The 17,985-nt window shown below is 47.2% G+C and overlaps 1 protein-coding gene across 1 annotated transcript in view; it reads right to left on the bottom strand.

Annotated features, from left to right (window-relative positions):
- Positions 1-10,547: 10,547 nt before the first annotated feature.
- Positions 10,548-17,985, bottom strand: part of IGFBPL1 (insulin like growth factor binding protein like 1) — a 29,623-nt gene continuing 22,185 nt past the window's right edge. The window contains exons 2-5 of the mRNA XM_048851251.2: positions 14,055-14,164; positions 12,555-12,671; positions 12,038-12,191; positions 10,548-10,803 (exon numbers count right to left, since the gene is read on the bottom strand). Of these exons, the coding sequence (XP_048707208.2) occupies positions 12,042-12,191; positions 12,555-12,671; positions 14,055-14,164 (377 nt within the window). The 3' untranslated portion in view covers positions 10,548-10,803; positions 12,038-12,041. The remainder of the gene's footprint in view (positions 10,804-12,037; positions 12,192-12,554; positions 12,672-14,054; positions 14,165-17,985) is intronic.

Below are 17,985 nucleotides of genomic sequence, written 5' to 3'. Positions count from 1 at the left end.
CCGCCCATTTTCCATTCCCAGCTTCTGACACTCAGAGGCTTAGGGTTGTCCTGAACATGGGGCTGTGTCCCTGACCATCTTGGCTAATAGCCATTGATAGACTTATCCTCTATGAATGTATCTAGTTCCTTTTTTAACCCAATTATACTTTTTGCCATCACAATGACATATGGCAATGAGTTCCACAGGTTAATTATGTGTTGTGTGAAAAAGTACTTCCTTTTGTTTGTATTTAACCTGCTGGTTTATTAGTTTCAGTGGGTGACCTCTGGCTTTTATATTGTGGGAAAGGGGAAATAACACTTCTCTATTCACTTTTTCCACACCATTCATGATTTTATAGATCTCTATCACATCCCCCATATATTGTCTCTTTTCTAAAATGAACAGCCCTAATCTTTTTAGTCTGTCTTTGTATGGAAGCTGTTCCATACCCTTGATCATCTTTGTCACCCTTCTCTGACCCTTTTCCAGGTCCACTAGATACTGAGATGAGGCGACCAGAACTGGACACATTATTCAAGGTCTGGGTGCACCCTGGACTTATGTAGTGGCATTATGATATTTTCTGTCATATTTTCTATCTTTTTCCTAATAGTTCCTAACATTCTGTTAGACCTTTTGACTGCTGCTGTGTACTGAGCTGAAGTTTTCAGAGAACTATCCACGGTGTTTCCAAGATTTCTTGCTTGAGTGGTGGCATCTTATTTAGAACTCATCGTTATATATGTATAGTTGGGATTATTTTTTCCAATGTGCATTAATTTGCACTTATCAACATTGAATTTCATCTGCCATTTTGTTGCCCAGTCACCCAGTTTTGTGAGATCCCTTTGCAACTCTTCATAATCAGCTTTGGACTTAACTATCTTGGATAATTTTGTATCATCTGCAAACTTTGCCCCTTCATTGTTCACTCCCTTTTCCAGATCACTTATTAATATATTGAATAGCCCTGGTCTCAGTACAGATCCTTTGGGTGACCTTGCTATTTACCTCTCTCCATTGTGAAAACTGACTGTTTATTCCTATCGTTTGTTTACTATTTTTTATCCAGTTACTACTGATCCATGAGAGGACCTTTCCTCTTGTCCCGTGGCTACTTAGTTTCCTTAAGAGCCTTTGGTGAGGGACCTTGTCAAGAGCTTTCTGAAAGTCCAAGCACACTATATCCACTGGATCCCCCTCAAAGAATTCTAGTAGATTGGTGAGGCATGATTTCCCTTTATAAAAGCCATGTTGACTCTTCCCCAATAAATCATGTTCATCTCTGTGTCTGATAATTCTGTTCTTTACTACAGTTTCTACCAATTTGCTGTGGGTAAATTAGGCTTACTAGCCTGTAATTGCCAGGATCATCTCTAGGGGTCTTTTTAAAAATCAGCATTACATTAGCTACCTTCCAGTCATCTGGTACAGAGGCTAATTTCAGCAATAAGTCATATACATAGGTCTGTAATTTCATATTTGAGTTCTGTTTTATGAATTTAGATGGAATAAATGGGCCTGTCACCGGGTGCTCTCCTCTCCGCTGGGGCACCTCCTTCTGTCCGTGTCTGGGGATTAGCTCTTACAGTTGCTCACTGCAGCACTCTCCCTGTCTTGCTCACTTGAGATTTGACTGCTCCCGCTTCGTGGCTTGGCCCTCCAGCCAGGTCACTGTAGTTCTCCCCTTCCGGGGTATCAAACTCTCTAGGGACCCACTGACCTAGGCAGTCCTTCCTCTTGCTGCCCTTTAACAGCCACGCTGCCCAGTGGCTGGTAGGGGAACCCGGGCCTGCCCTCTACACTGGGTTGCAGCCCAGGGACCCTACCACAAGCAGTCAAGGTCTGCACAGTCCCAATCCTTAATGCTGTCTGTATCCCTGGGCTACTTCTTATCTTGCCTTCTCTCACCTTGTGAGTGATGGCGGTTTCTCTCTCTGAAGCCCCTTTCTGTTGTCAACTTCCAGTCTTTATAGCAGCCTCACCCATTCCATCTCAGCTGGGCTCCATCTTCACTCAGCCTTTCCAGCCTGGCTCTCCCTCCGGTGCAGCCTTTCAGGTTAATTGGCCCCCTTCTCAACCTCATGAACCCTTTCAATGGTGGTATGGGGAGAACAGCCCAACACAGGGCCAGCAGTGTTAACATAACGCAGTCACTGTCTAACACTGAACAGTGTTAAACAAGGCTCAGGGCTTGGTGTACAGAGACCTCAGCCTGCTTACCACTATGGCAAACACACCATTAACAATCTTTTTAACTTTTTTATTAAAGATACAGAAAAAGAAAAAACATTTTTGAAAAGTTAAAACATTTGAAAGCTGAAGTATTAAATAAGGCTTTCATTTTAACAGCATCCCCTGTTCCCTTTCCTGTTAGCTGGAGAGAGTTTTAGAAAGACAAACACCCTTGTCTGACAGTCTCTGAGATGGTAAAAACGGTCATTTTTAGAAAAAGAGAAGAAGTGAGTTGAGATGAGCGGTTGTTATTGCAGCTGTTGTCGAAGTCCTTTCAACTCGGGAGTGGGGGGGCCTTGGGACTCAGCTGGAGCCAGGAAAGGTGATGATGTCGCCTGGGCCCCTCTGTCTGGTGTGGTCAGGATATTTCTCAAGATGGGGATGATGAAGGCCCAAAGTCCCAGCTTGGGGTGGCAGCCATGATGGTGCCTCCCTCCATTCTTTTGAATGTTCTTTCTTCATTTTCTGTTCTTTCATACTTTCCCCACAAAAGAGCCCATCACCTCGTTATATTGTCCAGCTATTAGGCCTAATAGCCAACCTACCAATTTTGGCTCATTAACTTCTGACTCCACATCTCCTGTTTTTAATAAGCATTGTTTCAACACGGTTCTTGAAGCATATCAACTTGGCCTTTTTGTTCAGACGCATTTAGTAATTCTGGCTCCCTTTCTTGCCTTTCCCCCATCAGCACTGGTTATTATAGGTTATTGTAACATCTTCTGAACTTTTACGTACTATTTAGAGTTGAGCTCACTATTTGGGTAGATTAGTAGGCTCAATTATCACAACAGCTCCTACAGAACTCTTGGGTGAATACCATCTGGTCCTAGTGATGTGTTATTGTTTTATTTATCAATTTGTTCCAATACCTCTTCTATTGACACATCAAGGGGTGACAGTACTTTGGATTTGTCACCCAAAAGACTAGCTCTGATGTGGGTATCTTCCCCACTTCCTCTGCAGTGAATTTATTTAGCTTCCCTGCAATGGCCTGGTCTTCCTTTATGTAAGTGGGGGAATGGTCCCGCTATTGTGGGGAACTTTCCTGGCTTCTGCACTACCCCGATGGAATGGGCTAGCAGAAGGATCTGAGTCCTCACTCCCACTTCCTTTACCTGGAGGCCTTCCTGCCCACTCTCCTGTCTGGCAGGGTCCTTGTAACCCCAATAAGGCTGGGCCCAGGATTCCTGGGGGGCTCGACCCCCAACCTTGCTGTGGTCACCTAGGACAGGGGCTAGGGTGTCCCCACTCCGGGGTACTCTCTCTGCTCTGGGCACTTCCCTGATGCACTGATCATTACATATGATTTAAAGCCCTGACATTCCAGAGACACTGGTTGTGATGTTCCCTGCCACAGAGCGGGGTGATGTGTTTTCCTTTAACCTTTCCCATTTTTCCTTATTCCTTTTTAAGCTAATTGTTGATTAAATAAATTGTATTTGCTTTAAATCGTATGTAATGGTCAGTGGGTCAGAGAAGTGCCCAGTGCAGAGAGAGTACCCCGGAGTTGGGACACCCTAGCCCCTGTCCTAGGTGACCACAGCAGGGTTGGGGGTCAAGCCCCTTGTGGATTCCAGGACTAACTGTTCCAAAAAGCCGTCATTACTGGTGTGTAGAAATTCTCTCTCTGCATCATGCGCCGAGGTTACATTTACTCAGCCAATATGAGGATAGTTGCAATCAACCATTATTATTGTGCTTCCTGCTTTTGTAGCCTCACTAATTCCCTGAGCATTCACAAACACCATCATCATCCTGCTCAGGTGATCAGTAGGAGATTCCTACTGCTCTTCTTTTTTTGTTCAAGCATGGTATATCCATCCACAGAGATTCTATGGTACAGTTTAATTCATTTAAGATTTTTACTGTATTTAACTCTGCTCTCTTTCACATATAGTGCCACTCCCCCACCAGTGGGACCTACCCTGTCCTTCCAATATATTTTGTACCTTGGGTGACCATAATAGTATCCCAATGCAAGAAGTTCACTGGTATCTGCTAATGGGTGTCAGCTGGCCTGACCCGTTCAGTGTATCCCAACTCACTAATGTACTAACCTGTATTAAAAGGTGTCATGCAAGATAACAATAGAAAGCTAACAACACCCTGACCATTAATATGATTGTGTGGGGTATGTATGGAGGACAAATTCAAAATGACAAACATACCAGGAAAATTGGGGCTGGGGCTGCTGGGATCATCTTACAGGTGTAACCAAGGCTGGTGGAGGCCAGAGCGGTGGTGTGGTGTTACAAGCAGGCTGCTTATCACCCAGACACTCCGTGCAGGTTTGTCAGCTGGCTAGGAGCATCCAGACAAGGGCCCCACAGCAGCAGAGCCTTTTAAGGCACTCTGGGTTACAGGGCAGGCAAGGGCACAACCCCTCACGGGTCTTGATTGCACCCCATGAGATGCTGGTACTAATATCCTCCATTATCATCATTCCACCAAGTGTCCATGATGCCTATGGTGTCAATATCCTCATTCAATGCCAGGCGCTCATTTTAGTATTAGTATTTAGACCCATAGTATTCAGGCCCATAATCCTCATTCAGGGCATAATATTCTGAACTATACATTAACGACTCTGAAGGAGCTGCTTGTCTGAGATGCCTAGTAAGAGTTCTAGGCTTTATGTGCAGGGGAGCCTGTCAAACCATGTCTGAGTTTTAAGGACATTATTGTGAAAAAAAAAAAAAACAAGTACACACTGTGTTGCGTTCGAAGACAAATTTTGGGATGGGGTGGAGGGGTGTTTAATTCAGAGTGTGTGTACACTCAGAAGAGCAGTATTATTAGGGACTTGTTAAATAATCTGCCCACTGAAATTGGCAGAACAGTTAGGATTGTGATCGATATATTTCCCCTGCCAATCCAGGTCGAACAATTCTGCAAAAAGCAGCTACTTTGTGCTGGAGTCACTTTACTGACATGAACTGCCTGATATTATCTTCATACCAAGAAAGCATACCCGACCCAGCGCATTAAGATTCTGCATATTGGAATGGTAAACTTTCTCATCGTTGCTTTAGTTAGTAGTCACCTAAAGCACGCAAATTAATGTCTCCAACCACTTTAGTAATATATATATATACACACACACATATATAACCCTTCTGCCTGTCAGAGTTGGCAGCAACAAGGGCCGGGTTCAGTATCTAGGGGTTGCGTTCCAATAACACAATGCAAAACTGGCTCGAGCCCCCACCCAGTGACCTGGGACAAAAAATACCCCCCCCCCCGGGTGCCTCCAAGAGGCAATACTTCCCCTCTCGCAAGCACAGAGTTGGAGTGTAGCAAAAGCCTTTTAATAACAGAGAGAAACAATGTGGCATTATGTTGGGGAAATATCACCAACAGGATTCATAACACAACCCATGAGCAAAAAACCCACCCCAAGCAAATTGGGCTGTGTCCTTTCCCTTTGGTTCTTGAGTCCAGCAACCCAAAAGTCACTCAAAGTCCCAAAAGTCCAGCAACCCAAAAGTCTCTGTCTCTGTCCTTGGTGAGTCGAGAGTTCCAAAGGTCATCTGCAGAGCTTTAACCCCCACAGCCTGTGCGGAAATGGGTGGCGGGGGGGGGGGGGGGGTTAGTAAAGGGGCACCTTACGTGCTCTGACGACCGACTGCCCCGCCTCTCCGTGGATTTCTGCTGCAGCCTTCACCACCGGCCACTCTTCTCCACCAGCTGCTCCTCTCCAGTAGTCATCCAGTGAGCCCCTCTGACAGCTGCTCCTCCCCAGTAGCTGTCCTGGGAGCCGCTCTGACAGCTGCTCCCCACTGGTAGCCGTCCTGCAAGCTGCTCACCAATATATCTTCAGGCCCCCTACTACTTGACACAGTACTCCGTGATTGCAGCTCATAGTAGGGGAGCCCTAATGCTTGTGCACTATTAGCCCAAAGTGAATTCAGCTCTGCAATCTGTAACCAGACCCCTATTGAAATCAAAATTAGCTCTGCTATTCTATTACACAGTGGAGGAGAAGGTGCAGCTGGCATTTAGGGCCCTCAGAAGGGACCCAGACCACAGAGTACAAATACCCACCCTCTCTCTATTCACTGGGTTTTGGAACCCATGTCCCTTGTCTAATGAGTGCTACTTAGTTGATGGTGAGTCCCTCCGTCATAAAACAGTTTCACTGTCCTTGATTCACATAATCAGGGTAACAACACTTTATTCTTCCTGCCCCAATAATAGAGAAACTGGGACCATTTGAGAAAGTGACCATTTGGGCTGCTGTGGGCTCAAATGGCGGGTGCTCCTCCAAGGAGAGGCACTAGCATGTGCTAGGGAAGCACCATTTACCACTGTTGTTCCTGGCAGCTCAGGGTTTTGGGCTGAGCTCTAGCAGCCGCTGGATGGCACTTTGGTAGCCTCAGCTGCTAGGTCTGGACTGCAGTTCCGGGCAACCTTAACTCTGTGTTAATGAAGATTTTTTTGCCATTTAATTCAATGTTTTTTATTTTCAAAGTTACTAGTTCAGGTTTTTGACCACTTTTGGTTTAATAACAGTTGATGTAAACACTAAGAAATTTATTGTGATTGATCTTATGTATTTGTTCTACAGGCAAGCCTACCCACTTGACCCATTTCAACCTGGAAACATATACTTCTTATGCAACTCAATTCCCAGCTCTCCACTGGCAGCTGTTGACAACTGTCACCCTGAGATGTCTAATAAAAACTGGTTTTTGATGGTATGCAAGGGGTTCTTTGCGGTACTTGTGTTAAGATGTGGATCTGGGTCAGGTTAATGACAGTGTGCTACTAATCAATTCTCATTATTAAAATATCATCCACAAGGTATTGGAGTATAGATACACATTTAATCCTGAGGCACTTCAGAACCTGGTGTTCTGGATCCTCATTGGTCTCAAAAAGTGGGTGAGCTGGAACAGGCTAGTGGATCAGTTTTCATTGCTAAAACATTATCAAGGCAATATGCGATGTGTACAAATTTCATTGTGTGCGCCCCTTTGGAACCGACTGTTCTGGGTTTTTTTGATGTTAAAAAGTGGTTCTGGTTCAGAACAGGATAATGACTGTGTGCTACTAACGTATCAGAGGGGCAGCCGTGCTAGTCTGTATCCACAAAAACAACGAGGAGTCCGGTGGCACCTTAAAGACTAACAGATTGATTTGGGCATAAGCTTTCGTAGGTAAAAACCGCACTTCTTCAGATGCATGGAGTGAAAATTACAGATATAGGCATAAATATCCTGGCACATGAAGAGAAACGAAGGGAGTTATCCTACTAATGGGTTCTCATTGCTAAAACGCTGCTCCTAGGGGAATGCGCTAGAGGCGCACATCTCATCCCCTGGCCCACGCTGGAGCCCACCGGCCCGGGCACTTTTGGGTTGTGCTGATCCCTGGGTGGGAGCCACTGAATGCACTCTCACCCCCTGCAGGGACCCGTGCTGTGGGCCCCAGAGCTATCTGGGTGGTGCGAGGCGGGGTCCGGCCCGGTCCCAATGCTGCGCACCTGGCTTCGGAGCCACATGGCTCAGCCCAGGGGCCGGCAGGATCACCCCACCACGCCTGCACTGCGTGCGGCCGGCACACGGGAACAGGACCGGACCCAAGAATGCAGCACAGTGTACGCTCGCCCACCTACCACCACCACGCCAAGGCCTAGAGCGTGTCCTTCCCCTTGCGCATGGGCACTACCAACGCCCACAGCCCCGAGGCGAGATCGTTCCCTGGGCAGGGCAGCACCCCCGCAGTTTCCAAGGTGCCCGTGGCCTCCCCCACATCCCAACCCGTGTGCCCTGCTCCAGGCAGCCGCTGATGGACCGAGAGCGCCAGGGCCCCTCTGGCCCCTGCCAGTGCCGGCTATTGCCACGGCTGCACGGCCCCTTTTATCGCCTGTGCTGGTCACGTGACACGGATCCTGGTACTTCCGGTGCTGAGTCACTTCCACTGCTGGCTCCGCCCCTCCCCATAGCGGACGTGGTGGGAGGAGCCTCTCCCCCCACCTGTGCCATGCTCACGTGTGGTAGCAGGGAGGGCAGAGCGATCTCATGGCGGGTCCTGCCCCTGGCTCTAGGAGGCGAATCAGCCCGTGGCTGAGGCGGGATGGGGGGTGCGTGGCCCTGGGGGGGGGGTATGGGGAGTGTGTGGCCTAGGATTGCCAACGTTCTAGTTGCACAAAACCGAACACCCTGGCCCCATCCCTTCCCCAGGGCCCCGCCCCCACTCACTCCAGCCCCTCTCCCTCACAGTCACTCGCTCTCCCCCAACCTCACTCACTTTCACTGAAATAGGGCAGGGGGTTGGGGTATGAGAGGGGGGTGAGGGCTCCGGCGGGGGGTGCAGGCTCTGGAGTGGGGCAGGGGATGAGGGGTTTGGGGTGCGGGAGGGGACTCAGGGCTGGGGCATGGGGTTGCGGTGCAGGAGGAGGTTTGGGGTTTGGGCTCCGGCTGGGGTTGTGGGCTCTGGGGTGGTGCCAGGGATGAGGGGTTTGGAGTGGTGGCTCCAGGAGGGAGTTAGGGTGTGGGAGGGGGCTCAGGGCTGGGGTTGGAGTGTGGGGTCTGGGAGGGAGTTAGGATGCAGGAGGGAATTCTGACTTGGGGCAGGGGTTGGTGTGCAGGAGGGGGCAGGTGCCACTACTGCAACTCCCATTGGCCGTGGTTCCCAGCCAATGGGAGCTGCGGAGCTGGTGCTGGGGGCAGCATGCAGCGCTTCCTTGATCACCCCTGCACCTAGGGGCCGCAGGGACATGCCGGTGGCTTCTGGGAGCTGCACGGGGCCAGGGCAGGCAGGGAACCTGCCTTCGCCCTACTGTGCTGCCGACCGGACTTCTAACGGCCTAGTCAGTGGTGCTGACTGGAGCTGCCGTGGTCCCTTTTTGACCAGGCGTTCCTGCTGAAAACCGGATGCCTGGCAACCCTAGTGTGGCCCCATGGCGGAGGCATAGTGGGGGGTGCGTGGCCTCGAGGCAGGGTGCGCGGGGATGCATGGGTGGCCCGGTGGTGGAGGCTGGGCAAAGTAACCCCCTCCCCAGCTGCCACGTCCATAGTGGGGGATGCGCTCAGGTGAGGAAAGGACCCTTCCTACCACAGCTGAGCCGTCGGAGCATCTTCTGGGCCCCTCACTGGCTGGGCACAGCCCTTGCATGCATTGATGCTAGCACTTGTCGTACCTGGTGTTTTTCTGAGAGGCTTTTCTCCAGGAACCTCAGCCTCCACTGAAAATGAAATTTTCTAGCTCTTATAGTTGCAGAGAAAAGCTTTACGATGTGACATAAGTGCCCCCACAGCCTCAGAATCCAGCTGGCAAATGAGAAAGAGAATTACGATTTTTAAGTCAACCACAAGTTTCTGAACACTTGGGGTTGACAGTGCTGCTGTATGTGCTGTATGAGAGGATTTTTAAAACCCTGGCTAACGCAGACCAGAGTGACTTCTGTCCTTGTTCAGAGTCTCAGCATTCAGCCTAGGCATCCCTTATACCGGTCTTTACTGATGTGCAGCACAGATTTCATGCATCACAGAAGTCTCACGTGGTGCATTACTCAAGCGCAGAACCTCTGCACAGGGTCAGTGTCACTCACTCGTGACTGGGCCACCTAGTGTTAATTCTTGAATGACTTGTGTGAGACAGAGAACACAAAAGGGTTATCTGGAAAGGGTCAGGGGATGTGCCTGTTGGTAAGGAACCTATCACTGCTCTCTTATACCTCAGTATGTTGGGGTGGAGTCCATTTGCTCAGAATCTCTGCTTTGGTCAGAAGTGCAGTGAAAACACATTATTTCTGCTGCCCTTGGCAGACTAGAAAATCACAGTGGTCTTTTCTGTCTCCATGCATCTGCAGAAGTGGGTTTTTTACCCATGAAAGCTTATGCCCAAATCAATCTGTTAGTCTTTAAGGTGCCACCGGACTCCTTGTTGTTTTTGTGGATACAGACTAACACGGCTGCCACTTTGATACTTTTCTGGCCTTGGAATCTAATGAATCACGGCACCCCTCTCAGTAGACGGAGTACTGGGCTCATAAAATCAGGGCTCCCCGTATCTGTTTTAGACATCGGAAGCCCTCCATTTTGACTATAAACCTCTTCAAAACACGGTGTTCTAGTTAGAGTCATGTTCTAGTGACTGTATGTACCCAAAAGCAACAATTGCCAAAGCTTCATTAAATGTTCAGCCTTTTTCCCCTAAGAAGTGGACGAAAAGAAGAAAGGAAATTGTTACATTGCTGTGATTTGTCTTTCGGGCCAAGACTGAGATGCAGAAATTACACTAAATGGTCTCTTCCATAATTTCTGCCCCCTAGTGTTACAGTTGAGCATGCCAACAAAAAGCAACCCTGAGATGGTATATATCTTTTAAATGGTTTAAAAAAACCGTTTTATTGCTCGTTTATTCCCGTTATAAACTACAGATTTTTAATATTAATCTAATTGATCTAAATAGGAAAATGTACAAAAAAACATGTCATTAACCACATAACAAGAATATTAATGCAGTTTCCTAATTCTATAATATGAAATAGCAAAGGAAGCCACTAATGGACTTATTTTTAGCCTGTGCTCGACAATCTTTGTTTCCCTGGAGTGACGACTGAATCACTTTTCCCTAGAAGAGAAAAAAAGCACAGTTGGAGAGCTTATCATCCAGGGATTTGTAATAACTTGTACAGAAAACTGAACTGTGATGGAGACATGGCCATGGCTGCAACTAGCACAACATATATACCTTGCTTTGAATAATATATTTGCTAAACTGGATGTATCTTTTTTCATAAAAACCCTCTTTCAGCTAATACATAGGGTATCTCTCCCAGAAATAAGCATTAATTTTCATGCACAGAGCTGCATTTCCAGGCCAATTCTGCACAAGACTCTGATCACTGTTCACCCTCTTTGCTTCGCAGCCTCGTCTTGCTAGAGTCACGCATTGGACACAATTCACCACTACGGTGTTACTCCAGTTATTCAAAGGTTCACTGAAATCCATGGAGTTGCACCAGTGTAGAATTGGAGTAATGCAGTGGAGAATCAGGCCCTTATACTAAAACTTCTGGGAACAATGAAGCTATCAGCGGAAGGAAGTTTTTGGTTGTTTTATTTAAATCTCGGCCACACGCTTGTTTATCTGCTTGGTGTCTGCTCTCCTTTCTCTGGGTGAGATTCACCCTGGGGGTGCAAAGGGAGGGTCAGCACAAGGCATATGCACTGCTTAAATCCCATTTAGAGGACTTAAGTTGGATGAAAGTGTGGCACAGGTATTGTGCTGTCCCTCTGCCCTGGGGTGAATTGCATCCATTTACATGAGAAGATATTACAGAGAAGAGATGACGACTGAGATGAACCGGTCATAGATGAGGGAAGCCTGCTCTGTCTCCTTGGCATGTAACATTAGCATCATCTTTAGAATATGGTACCAAATGCTGGTTTTTGGTCTGAAGATGTCAAGCATTCTGATCATGTATGGTATGTATTTACACTGCAGTCATTAAATGTTGAATTAAAAGCAGCAATTATATTTATACGCTTATCAACCCACAAATGTTCAGTGCAATAGTATCTGCTTTTGAAAAATCTAAGGTATTTAGCACATTGCAATGCCCTTCCTTTATCTTCCTACGCTTCAGCATGGGTTTAGTAAGGCAAACAGAAGAAAATGACTTATTCAAGATAATACTGAGCCAATGCTTCAACCTCTAACTGACTCCAGGCTCCTCCAGATTCACTGTTTCTAGGCCATGCTTCCTCTACTTCTGTATCTTTAGACCAACAAGAGCAAGTGAATGCAAAAAAGGGTAACAGGCTTCTGTGGTACTGAAGTGGATTTGTAATGTTAAACTTACCCTGCTATATCATGTCATCTGATTCTAGGAAGTTAGTCCTCTTACTTTTACTTTGCTCACTGACTTTAATATTCCCTTCTGCCTGTGTTTCTCCAACCATGTTGGTAGCATGACATTGGTAAACACCCTCATCTTCCTTCATCAGCGGGTTAATCTGGCAAAATGAAAGGGGAGAATATCACACGATCAACAAATTAACACTAAGCACAAAAGGGCAGCCATAAATCAATTCTTGATAAGAATGAAAAATCTAAAGGATTTTAGATTTCCTCCTTCAAAACAAGGACTAAAATGCCTGGTTTAAATTCGGTCTGCTAGATTGTAGGAACTTTCATTCTATTTTAAACTCTGCTCAATCACTCTTCTGAGTTTCTTCTCTTCAAATGTCTCCCCTAGAAACTGTACCATCACGTGCTTGCAATGTACTGTGTGTTCTGTATGGAAACACTTCCAAAATCAGCCTGCCCCTCTCTTTCCCCACCTCTGCCCTCAGTACAGTTTGCTTTGTTGGACTTACCAAAACCCACCCGGTGCTCTCATGTTTAGAAGGACCACCACGAACTTGAACTGCCATGTTTACTCTGTCTCCAGGCAATTCTTCCAGGAGTTTAACTCCCTTGGGTGACTCTGTGACCTGTGGGGTGTTATGACATTGGCATACTGTTAATGTAGCTATGGAATACTTTAAAAGCATCACGCTCATCAGTGTGTTGCCTCTGCATTTGGCAGGTATGAGCTCAACATGTTGCCGTCTATACTAGCTTCTGCAATGTGCACCAGTGCTCCTCAGAGTGATGCCTATAACAGAAGAACACATACCATTATCTTACCCCTGAGCTTCTCAGAGTGATGCTCTCACTGAGGGGAAGGAATATGGAGCAGAACCTCTTGCAGCTACTGGGAGGAGCGAGAGGCAGATGCTAGTCAAGGACCAGGAGCCAACGTGAGGCAATGCCTCCCTCTTACATGGTGGTATGCAGCTGGTTGTAGTCCTTCTCGCCCTAGCTTACTGGGGGCAGATTCTGACTTTTCTCTTTGCACACATCCAGCCAGTGCCAGCCACAACATGGGGCTCCTCTTACCCCTTCCATCTGGATCCTTAAGTAACTGGTGGGTGTGCAGGATGCAGGGTAGCTTCCCCATTCTCCCAACGTAGCCCTGGGGTTAGGAATTGCTGGGTGCTCCACGACCCTTCTGTTTCGGTGCCTAACTTTAGGCACCCTAGTTTGAAGGTTTTGGCATAAGTGCCTAGCTGCCTTCATTCAAGGTCTGTCCCTAGCTCCCAGGAGCTTAGCATCCCACTCCTCTGGCCATCCCCAAAGCCCTAGCTCTCTGACCACCCCCTTTTAACCCCAGAGCTGGCTCCTTGGAGAGAGATTTCCTCTCCACAGCCAGAGTCCCTAGGCTGAGACTCTTCCTTTCTGCCCCTGGTGCTGCTCTGAGGACTGCTTATATAGATGTCATCAGTCACGTTGTCAGATCAGCTTTCAGCCCAGAATCACCCCCAGCCAAGCCAGTCCAATATTCAACCTGAGCACTGAGTGGGGTTTGGGTTATTAATTCCCTTCCTCCCTCTCAGGGATGTACTGAGGCCAGGCCCTGGGCTGCTGTAAATCAGAGATGCTCTCCTGACCTAGTGGTTCTACGCTGACTTACAGCAGCCGAGGAGCTGGTCAAAACTGGTGAGACCAACACTTCAATTCTCAAAGCCCCTCAGGCAGGCAGATGTCCATAGCCCCTGTCTGCGGATGGGGCATGCTAACGCACTGAGGGAATTACTGCCCTCTAGTCTCATTTTTAAGGAATGCCATTTTATTTGTGAATATAATAATCTGAAATCAGGTATGGCAAGAGAGCAAAAGAAATGGGCCAAATTGTCTCCTGGTGAAAACTGGTTCCAAAGGCGTAGAGACAGTTTACATTAACAGCGGATTTAGCCCCATGTCAGTTTCTCTGTCCTACACGCATCAGATTCTGTGTAACCTCTTGGCTAAAATGTAATCAGATTTTGGCATACCTTTCTCCATGTGATGATGGGAGTGGGAACTGCCTTCACTTCACAGGACAGGTACACTTGGGCACCAGTTATATTATGAATCTTTTTTGGTGGAACAACAATCACAGGAGCTGGAAATAACAAGAACATTTCAGTTTTAGTACTTTTACATGGGACCACTAATAGTTCTCAATTTTGTGTGCCAATTTAAAATGGAAAAAACATACAGATTCCTCCATTCAGCCAGAGATGATTGAGTCGCAAAGGTTTGGATCTGTCTCTAAACCAGAGGCAACAGAAATGGTTCTGAGCTTTTATTTTAAAAAGCTTTTAGCCCTTCTCCCTGGGAAGCTTGGCTTCATTATATAAATCAATGCACTGTTGTCTTACTCCATCTGCCACCAGATAAACTGAAACAGAGATGGAATTTAGCCCATTCCTTTTAGCTACATAGAATCATAGATAAGGCTACATTTTAGTCACGGGTATTTTTCATAAAAGTCATGGATAGGTCACGGGCAATCAACAAAAATTCACAGCCCGTGACGTGTTCATGACTTTTACTATATACCCCTGACTAAAACTTGTGGGGGTGGGGCTCAGGCGACAGACCAGGGGGCGCTGCAGGTGCATGGCTCGGGGGGGGGGGGGGTGCAGCCTCGGGGTGCCAACACAGGTGCGGGGGGGGGCATGGCCCGGGGGGGCGCAGCCTGAGGGCGGTGACGCGGGTGCTGGAGGGAGGTGCAGCCCGGGGGGGGGGTGCAGCCTGGGGTGGCGATGCGGGTGCTGGTGGGGGGCCACCATGAGTGCTCGGGTGGCGCAGGGGGGCACCGCAGGTGCTGAGGGGGGAGGGTTGGTGGGGCTGGGGCAGGCCCCCTCACCGGCTCCAGAGCACCACGTGCTGCCTCCACTCCGCCCCAAGCCCCGGTTCTGCAGCTCCCATTGGCTGGGAACCGCGGCCAATGGGAGCTGCGGGGGTGGTGCCTGCCGGCAGTGGTGACACATGAAGCTAGGGGCTGAGGGAGGGGAGCCCCCTCCAGGTAAGCGCCACCACGCACCCAAATCCCCAGCCCTGAGCCCCGCCCCCCAAACTTCTGCTACTAGGGGGTGGGGGAGTCCGGAGACTGCCCCAGCAGCAGCTGGGGCACCTGGTCTGGGAGCTGCCTGAGCTGCTCAGGCGGCCCCAGGGCCAGACACACCAGCCGCTGCAGAAGTCAAGGAGGTCACAGAAAGTCACAGAATCTGTGACCTCCATGACAAACATGGAACCTGAACATAGAATCATAGGACTCGAGAGGTCATCTAGCCCAGTCCCCGGCACTCATGGCAAGACTAAACATTATCTAGGCCACCCCTGACAGGTGCTTGTCCAACCTGCTCTTAAAAATCTCCAATGATGGAGATTCCACAACCTCCCTGGGCAATTTATTCCAGTGCTTAACCACCCTGACATGAAGTTTTTCCTAATGTCCAACTGAAACCTCATTTGCTGCAATTTAAGCCCATTGCTTCTTGTCCTATCTTCAGAGGTTAAGAAGAACAATTTTTCTCCCTCCTCCTTGTAACAACCTTTTATGTACTTGAAAACTGTTATCATGTCCCCTCTTAGTCTTCTCTTTTCCAGACTAAACAAACCCAGTTTTTTCAATCTTCCCTCATAGGTCATGTTTTCTAGACTTTTAATTATTTTTGTCGCTCCTCTCTGGATTCTCTCCAATTTGTCCACATCCTTCCTGAAATGTGGTGCCCAGAACTGGACACAATACTCCAGTTGAGGCCTAATCAGTCTTGCTTACAAAGCTCCTGCTAATATATCCCAGAATGATGTTTGCTTTTTTTGCAACAGTGTCACACTGTTGACTCATATTTAGCTTATGGTCCACTATGACCCCCAGATCCCTTTCCGCAGTACTCCTTCCTAGGCAGTCATTTCCCATTTTGTATGTGTGCAGCTGATTGTTTCTTCCTAAGTGGAGTACTTTGCATTTGTCCTTATTGAATTTCATCCTATTTACTTCAGACCATTTCTCCAGTTTGTCCAGATCATTCTGAATTTTAATCCTATCCTCCAAAGCACTTGCAACCCCTGCCATCTTGGTATTATCCACAAACTTTATAGGTGTACTCTGTATGCCATTATCTAATCACTGATAAAGATATTGAACAGAACCAGACCCAGAACTGATCCCCGTGGGACCCCACTCGTTAAGCCCTTCCAGCATGACTGAACCATTGACAACTACTCTCTGGGAACGATTTTCCAACCAGTTTTGCATCCACCTTATAGTAGCTCCATCTAGGGTGCATTTCCCTAGTTTGTTTATGTTCCAGTCCCGAAGTGAGGTGTATGTGAGCGGCAGTCAATGGGACATATACCTTGTTGCAGGATCAGGGCCTTAAATGCCTAGTTGTGACCACTGAACAGCTGCTGTATTCCTATGAAGGAAGTACACTGTGAGATAAACTATACCAAACCCTGAATCTCAGTCACACATAATAAAACAGGGAACCATTTGGAAATGGAAAGAATGCATTTCTGATGTTAGGTTATCCTGGAGATGGCACAGTTAAGGCTGCATCCAGATCTCTGTTATTAGTCCATTTTCTACCCCTTTAACTGGAGCAACCGACTTGTTTGCAGATTGCATGCAGTGCAGTTGTAGCCATGGCAGCCCCAGGATATTAGAGAGACAAGGTAGATGAGGTAATATCTTTTACTGGACTAATTTCTGTTGGTGAGCGAGAGAATTACCTCATCCACCTTGGTTGCAGAATGAATGCTTAAAACAGGCTAGAAGACTATAAGAGATTTTGGTAAATTTAGGATTACAGAGTTCTATATGCGACATAATCCAAATTTACTTTGGTTTTCAAAATATTCCTGTTCAAAGTAATGGCCATCTCGCAGGAGAATTTGGCCCATGTTTTCTGAGCACCGCAGTGATCATGAAGTGCCACATTTCAGATAGTGCTCTAGGCCTATAAACACTCTCGCACAGGACTATGCTCCCAGAGGGGGCAGTTGGAAAAAAAAAAGCTATTTAATGAGTTTTTGTTGTTGTGGACTGTATCCTGAAAGAGGTCACTGTCAGTGAAATTGGCATTCAGAGCTCTCAGTTACCTAACACTCTGCTTTGATCCTGCAAAGTCACAAGCTTAATTTTGAAACCAATGGGCTTACACATGCGTAAAATTAAATATGCATGCAAATCTTTGCAGGATTATGACCTAAGGGCTGTACAGCCATTAGCATTGCAAACTTATTTATTTGGCTTTTTAAAACACAGTCATGACAAATCTCTTATCAGGGGCAGCAGCATCTTAAACAAAAGCCATTGACAAAATGTCGCAATGCCAACAAATGTGCAATATAAACAAGAGTATTTCAGGACTACATTTCTAATTAAAACTATCTAACAATTCTTTTGAAACAAAGGACAAAGATTTACATCTTTTGAGAGGAGAGGAAGGGACTTACAACACAAGGTCTTAGAGAGGTTCAGGTGTTTTAGTTTCACCATATTTCCCATTTTTCTTTCAGCTTTGTCATCAGTATCTATAGCAACATTTATGAATAATAGCAGTCTTCCTCAGAGGGTGCACCCTTGCCAAATTAAGCCAATTTTCCATGAGCATTTACTGCCTCTACAAAGCAAGGTAATTTAGAAACAGTCACCCTGGATTCCCCACCAGGAACACTCCTCCTCCTCAGAAGACAATTAGCCCAGGAGGAAATCCTTGAGCTCTGTCAATATCCAGGAACTCATTGTCACTCCAGTTATGATTTCTAATAATGCCTGCCAAATTAAAGCTCAGATCTCCAGAGTTCACATCATGGGATCCCATTGTGCGGACCCATCATGCTTGGCACCTGATACTACTTTTGATCTCTATTCAGTATGTGGACGCATGCAGAATATTGAATACTGTGTGAACTCAGCTGGTGTGAACA

Source organism: Caretta caretta, chromosome 5 (genome assembly GCF_965140235.1).
Source record: "Caretta caretta isolate rCarCar2 chromosome 5, rCarCar1.hap1, whole genome shotgun sequence".
Lineage (NCBI taxonomy): Eukaryota > Metazoa > Chordata > Testudines > Cheloniidae > Caretta > Caretta caretta.
Note: the sequence above shows the minus strand (reverse complement) of the source record. Positions and strands in the feature narration are given on the sequence as shown.